This window comes from Rosa rugosa, chromosome 3 (genome assembly GCF_958449725.1).
Source record: "Rosa rugosa chromosome 3, drRosRugo1.1, whole genome shotgun sequence".
Lineage (NCBI taxonomy): Eukaryota > Viridiplantae > Streptophyta > Magnoliopsida > Rosales > Rosaceae > Rosa > Rosa rugosa.
In genome coordinates, this window is record NC_084822.1 from 49471222 (window position 1) to 49478826 (window position 7605).

The 7605-nt window shown below is 36.3% G+C and overlaps 1 protein-coding gene and 1 long non-coding RNA gene across 2 annotated transcripts; both read right to left on the reverse strand.

The window, feature by feature from the left end:
* Positions 1-549: 549 nt before the first annotated feature.
* Positions 550-1121, reverse strand: LOC133737878 (uncharacterized). Its single transcript, XM_062165356.1, has 2 exons — positions 1064-1121; positions 550-866 (listed from the first exon to the last, which is right to left on the reverse strand). Exons 1-2 carry the CDS (start codon positions 1119-1121, stop codon positions 550-552), a joined length of 375 nt encoding a protein of 124 aa, XP_062021340.1.
* Positions 1122-1619: 498 nt separating this feature from the next.
* Positions 1620-2351, reverse strand: LOC133740559 (uncharacterized). The gene is made up of 2 exons (XR_009861301.1): positions 2187-2351; positions 1620-2075 (listed from the first exon to the last, which is right to left on the reverse strand). It is a non-coding gene; the product is annotated as an uncharacterized LOC133740559 (long non-coding RNA).
* Positions 2352-7605: the final 5254 nt, after the last annotated feature.

A 7605-nucleotide genomic window follows, 5' to 3' on the forward strand; every position in this document is an offset into this window, starting at 1 on the left:
CACAACTTCAGGTTCACATAGCCTCAAGTAACCACCGTTCATGTTCTCTGTTAACCATGATGAATATGGTTCAACCGTTCATATGCTAAATATGTGGCAGTTTTTATGTCACTTTTTTGTTCTGGCAAAGAGGGTATGGGACTGATCCCACGCACTAGAATGTGTGTTGCGTCAGGGAATAAGAAAAACCACCTTTTTTAGTTGAGAACGTGTATCACATATTTGAGTAATCAATCGTTTGGCCTCAGTGCTCCAGATGTGCTTTTATGCATCAAATTTTAGTGTCTTGCACTTTATATTTCTAAGTTAAATTTATAAACACGCATATACTTCTTGCTGGGAGATCATATAGCAATATGCATATCTTGGATAAAACCATTATTTAAGATGTTAATCATGCAAAAATCACTTGAGTTGCTATATATTAATGAACGTCTGCATGTATTACAATGAAATTAAGCAAAATTCAAAGACGAACTTCAACATTCACTTATTCAAAACCTTAAAACTCCAACAATCACTTATTCAAAACCTTAAACTAATGCTTAATTAGCAAGGAATAGAAAGAGAGTCAGCAGGCAATATACTGGAAGGAGAATCCCAAGCATAGGAGAACTTGACAAAAGCACCAGGAGCCAAGCTATCGCCGTTGATGAGTTGATATGTGTCAACACCTATCTCTGATAGGATCGAAGAACTGACCGGCTCTACAGTCTGAAATCCCTTGCAACTCAGTTTAATCATGGCTTGAGAGCACTTGCAGGTGTTAGTCACCACCACGTTCCATTCGGGTTTGCCGTGAACCACCTTCCCACTCCGTGTCGTAACGATCTGAATGTTCTTATTGGTGCAAGTAACGCATAACCCTGCAATATAACATGATCGATGATAGATTCAGAGTTCGATCCATTTCAATATAAAACCAAAAAGGTAAAAAGGAAAAAAAAATGAAAATCGAAGCACATATCATTGTATTGAATAAAAGACCGATCACTTTCACGAATAATGATTACGTGACTAGCTATTGTGAGAGATGTTGCATATACTTGGAGAAAAAGTTTACCATGGCTAATGAGACTGAAGAGGACAATGACAATGAGAGAGTTGGCGATGGTGGCCATTGTTAACACTAAGAATGCTTTAGATCTTTAGTTGTGGTAAATCAATCTTTGGTGGAGGTAGATGGTGCCCTCACTACAAGAAAAAACATGTTTAACAACATGCAATTCACGTTGTCAATCACTTTTGACAACGTTTGGCGCATGTTGTAGATGCCAGAGTCATTAAAAGTCCACGAGTCCTTAACATCGCGCTTTGCACGTTGTCGAAAAGAGGCGAAGCATGTTGTTGTAATCATTCAACAATGAGCCATGCACGTTGTCATAAATTTTCGACAACGTTTCAAGCGCATGTTGTAAGTTTTAACAACACTCTCAGCATGTTGTCTTTAGTTTTCGACAGCATACATGGTATGTTGTCATATTACTGGATACGTTGTTATAAAATTTCAGTACATATTATTGCACCCAATTTGCTGGGCTATGCTTTCCTGTACCTCTATAAACATTCACCATTACTTAAACACATTCACATGCCAATATTAGTACACACTAACCATGTATGAAAAATATACATTTCATTAGGAGTGCCACATTCTCTTATACATATGTGCTTTACAAAACAAGCATGACAAAGTACTGGATTCTTTGTTCATCAGCATTCACAAAACATGCATGGTACTTCCTGACCTACATAAATTCTCTAGTAAAGCAAAATGTACCTGCTACTTCAACTACTAAGGGAGCATTTTAATGGAGCTTTTGGGCCATGCAAGAGTGCTTCCTACAACTTCACCAAGTTGTTTGGCATCCATGGTTGCTCTATACACTTCCATATTCTGATACTCATCAAACACCACATCAACCCAAACCTTCCAACAATCTCGTCCAAGAGGCACACAATGAACTTTTGTACTTGGAGACTTAATACAGTAGCTTCAAGTTCTTTAACCTTTGCACTCCCTTGAATAGTAGCATTGACTCGAGATGGTGTAGCACCAAACCCAAGCCCACGAACTTGAATAAAAGAAGATTAAATGAATACAGAATCATATAGAGTTGTAACAATGAATACAAAAACATGATAACCAAATACCCTTACAGAGTTGCTGGTATTAATTTACTCACCTCACCATGCTCAGACATCTTCTAGAGTTGTACAAATCAATCCAAAAGCTTTTGTTCTGTATGCATAATCAATCCAAAAGCTTTTGTTCTGTATGCATTCACATGTATTCTGATTACATGTAGCCTAAATGTGTTAAATCAAACTAAAGGCCTTCCCCCAATCAAACTCACACTACAAGAAAAGTAGTCTACCACAACATCATAATAACAACATGCTCTAAATGATCGTTGTTACTTATAGTATTCGACAAGGGGCAAAGAATGTGCGTGATGGTCTAAATGATCGTTGTTACTTGGAATGGCATTTCCAATTTACCTCATATATTTTCCCAATCAGGCCTTTAGCAATCAAACTAAAGGCCTTTAGCAATCAAACTAAAGGCCTTCCCCCAATCAGGCCTGATGGTCTTATTTATATTGATCTGCCTAATGAATGCTAGTTGATAATTCTGTGTACATTCCTTTTCATGATGAATACATGCATGGATTCTATTGTTTGATTTTCGTGATAAAGGGGATGATCATGCAAGAGAAAATTAGATATAAATCTAAAAAACCAAGCTTATAATATTAGGAAAAAGACACCCATATATATATATATATATATATATATTGCATGTTTTTAATATACACTTAATTGACATAATTGTCCTTCTTTATAGGGTAGATGTCTATAATTTTTCATGTTTTTTTCTTAACTATTTTGCCATTCTAATTAAAGGGAGCTTATATTGGACCTCTCAGTTTTTTCAAATAATAGTTGACTTTGTCAACTCATGTCAAATTACTAATAAAGACATAAATAAGGAAAAAAAAAAAATCTCTTCTTATCTCTACGAACAGTAATACTCTTCAACTTGGAAAAAACTTTCTCCTCTAATGTAAACGCTAAAATATATATCGTCAAACGTTATTTAATGTTGTAGTCAAAATTTTCAGAATTTGACTTTGTCCTTGTAAAGTGATAGACTTCCTTGCTCACACAGTTGGCAATTTACAAGATCTATCACTGCGCTATAAAAAAATAAAAAATAAAAGGAGAGAAAATGGGAAATACAAAGACACCTCAGTTGATGAAGCCCTACTCATTCTGAATGCAAACAAACATGTGAACGAGTGGCGACAAAAAGCAGTACTCCAGCACATTTATATGATAAATGCAGCAATGGGTAGTTGTCCACAAGATCGATCTTCCCGCACATCATCAGTCAGAGCAATTTTATGTGGAACTATTCTATAGATATGATGAAAAATTCAACCTTATGATATAAATCTATAGAGAATGCACTAGACTCATGGTTGATTATTGTAATTTCCTCCACTATCCCATACATATCTAAAACAAAAGAACCATGTTCATTTCAAGTTGCTATTGAATCAGTTTAGGGATAATGACACCTAAATGCAATGAAAATAATACATGGAAAACATATTTGTACAAGTGATGATCAAACATGGTATTGTTGCCTACGCTAACCAAGAGTCGACAATTCATTGAAAAAGTGCTAGCACCTCTGTAACTCGTATATGGAGGATGAACTTCCAAAAATGAAAAAAGAAAAATTGCTGCAATTCCAAATCTTCAAAAACTAAAGGAGGTCCAACTAATGATTTTTGAAAGTATAAATAGAATCTTTTAAAAAGAGCTTTTATTGATTTTATTGGACAATGGGCATTTTAGGAAGATTAGAGAGGTGTAGATAGCAAAATGGTTATTTGTAAAAGTAAGTTGGAGGTCTATTAAGTGGGGAGGTTCAAATGCCAAATTTGGAGGTATGAATAGAACCTCCCCTAATTAAATAGGATGTTAACTAAATGTTTGAACCAAAAATGAGCATTTTGGCCTGACAAGGCGTGTCTTGGAGAAATTGAGCCAATGTTAGTGGCTCAAGCTATATATTGTCAACAAGTTCGAAATATTTTATTTAGAGACTAAATAAATCCTACCTGCAGAATTATGGAAGATTATGCAAGCTGCAAGAAAAGGCACGCCCATGCGAATATTCATACTCCATTCAATTAAGGAATATGGCATGCACGTGGGGAAGCATTCAACTACATTTCAGGGTGGCCAACAGGGAATATGTCATCATGATTCCATTAGTGCTTAATTGCTTAACCCATCATGATTCCATTAGTGCTTAAGTGTTTAACCCATCATGATTCCATTAGTGCTTAAGTGCTTAATCCATCATGATTTGTTTAAGGCCAACCACTATGGCCTGGTAGCCTATATATGGAGGCTACGACGAAGTAACAAAGACAATTCATCAATTAATCTCTATGATCATCCAAGCCTTTCCGGAGCAACCCCTCTCCTTCTCTTACCGGTGACCACACTCCAGTCCCAGAATCCTCAGGAGCCGACTGTCAGTGCCACCAAACCCTCTGTGTACGTGCTTCGATCCTAGTCTCCTCGGGAGCCAACTGTAGTACAGCGACCACAACGGTTACGGAACCAACCAAGCAAGGGCCCCTCGCAAACCAGCTAAGCTAAAGTCATGCTTTAGCAAGTTCTCCCCACTTCCCAGTGATTTTCGCTCTGCTCGATCTACGGCGTCGAGTATCGATTGTGTGATTTGGAACAAAGAGATAGCATTCACAAGGAGAAAGCCAGCGAATCCTTCGCGAGGAACATTTCGCGAAGAACATTTTCATCAAGCTCAAAGGGATTTCTCCTCACTCGGATCTTCCTTGAGAAGATTTCTCCTCACTCGAATTTCCCTTAAGCCAATCGATTGTGTGATTTTGAAGAAGCTTAGCAAAAGTCCTCACCACGAGGCACAAAGAATCCCGCGATGAGGTTGGTGCTCTCCTCGTCCACAATCGCTCGAAAGAAGTCAGGTCAATGGACACCCTCGACGACCGCACCCGAACGGTGCTGGCACGCCCGCGCAGAAAAGAGACTATTGACCAGCTGCAACAAAACTGGAGCCGAACACTAAATAAAACTTTTCTTAAATGTAATATTTGTGGACTTGAATTATGACGTCAGTTATAAACACAAATTTAGAATTTATTACAATCAATTTATTCCTTTGATTTTTTTGTTATTTAAAATAATTAATTGCCCTTATATTCATTCTTTCTAATGTGAGCTATATATTTGTTTTTTTGGTAAATCTAGGTGTCATCATATATTTACTGAAGGTATAATACATTCCCTTTTTCCTTTTTTTTTTTTTTTTGAGAGAAATTAAGGAGGTCAGACATAGCTTACATATTACAAATTTCAGCTGCTAATGCAGCTTGTAAAAAGGAAGGAGAAGAAAAGTTAAAGGTTTCCTCAGGGAGAGAACTAGAATGAGCTGCCATGAGATGAGCCACTCTGTTTGCACTTCTCTTGGTATGAACCACCCGCATATTAGTATGAGTCTCCAAAATCACCTCCAAATCATCATAGATACGTCCCAGAATGGACATATTATTCCCCTCTCTACTAACCAATTGTCTATGAAGCAATTGGGAATCCGTCCCCACTATAGCTGGGAGAAGCATATTTGTTATCACAAATTTAAAGGCCTTTTTACATGCCACTGCCTCAGCTATGTTCAGGTGATAGCAGACCACGCAGAGGCTTACCACCGCCTGCCAACATAGTACCCTGCCAATCTCTTGCAACGAAACCAGCACTGCCCTTCTTTGTTGCTCATCAACATTTATTTTAAAACATCCAACCGGATCGAGCAGTCCATCTAACTGCTTGTGCCATACGAGCTCCACTGCTACCAGATTTCAAATTAAGGAACATTCCCTTTTTCATCATTGGTCTATGTATATTAATTCTCTTCCTAAATTGATTGACTATGTACAACTAATCTATGTATTCGATGATTAATTTCTGACGTTTAGACTAGTCGGTCTCTGAATTTACTTCGAATCGATCTCATTTACTTTGAAAACTAAAGTTCTCACACATATACTTCATGAAAATAGTTCTCACTACAAGGTGGGGAAACAAAGGCACTTAAACCTAAATCATACATCAAAATGCGAAAGTACTACATTAAGAACAATTAGATTCAGGAGCAAGCAATTTGGGAGGAGATTGGATTGAAAGAAAATGAAGTGTCCCAAGCATAGATGAAGTTGAAACCTCCATTGGCATAGACAGGTTGACCATTCTTGACCAGACACTCACCACCAGATACACTTAAAATGGAAGGATCAATGTCTTCAACAGTTTGAAATCCATCGCAGCCTAGTTTAACATTCAGTTGAGAACACGAGCAACCATTCGCGATCGTCACATTCCATTCTGGCTTGTTTTGGACTGACTTTCCCGTCTGAGATTGTTCAATTGAGATATCCTTCACAGAGCAACCAAAGCACTGGCCTGCACAGAAACTTGGATTAAGTACTGCCGATGCATATATAAATTACTCGCTAGGCCTTAAAAATGCCAAGAGAATACCTCCAACAATGAGACAGAAGAGGAAAACTGCGCAGATCGATGAGAAACTGCTTCATGATTTATTATTTTAATTTTTTTTATCATCTATTATAAGTTTTTTTAATTTTTCAAGGAGGTGCCCTAACACTATAGATTCAGAGTTCGATCCATTTCAATATAAAACCAAAAAGGGAAAAAGGAAAAAAAAAAAATGAAAATCAAAGCACAATACAATGACATGAATAAAAGACCGATCACTTTATTTCACGAATAATGATTACGTGACTAGCTATTGTGAGAGATGTTGCATATACTTGGAGCAAAAGTTTACCATGGCTAATGAGACTGAAGAGGACAATGACAGTGAGAGAGTTGGCGATGGTGGCCATTGTTAACTAAGAATGCTTTAGATCTTTAGTTGTGGTAAATCAATCTTTGGTGGAGGTAGATGGTGCCCTGATGGTCTAATTTATATTGATCTGCCTAATGAATGCTAGTTGATAATTCTGTGTTCATTCCTTTTCAAGATGAATACATGCATGGATTCTATTGTTTGATTTTCGTGATAAAGGGGATGATCATGCAAGAGAAAATTAGATATAAATCTAAAAAATCAAGCTTATATTAAGAAAAATACACCCATAATATATATATATATATATATATATATATATATATATATATATATTGTTTTTAATATACACTTAATTGACATAATTGTCCTTCTTTATAGGGTAGATGTCTATAATTTTTCATGTATTTCTTAACTATTTTGCCATTCTAATTAAATAGGATGTTAACTAAATAAAACCTTTCTTAAATGTAATATTTGTGGACTTGAATTATGACGTCAGTTATAAACACAAATTTAGAATTTATTACAATCAATTTATTCCTTTGATTTTTTTGTTATTTAAAATAATTAATTGCCCTTATATATATTCATTCTTTCTAATGTGAGCTATATATTTGTTTTTTTGGTAAATCTAGGTGTCATCATATATTTACTGAAGGTATAATACATTC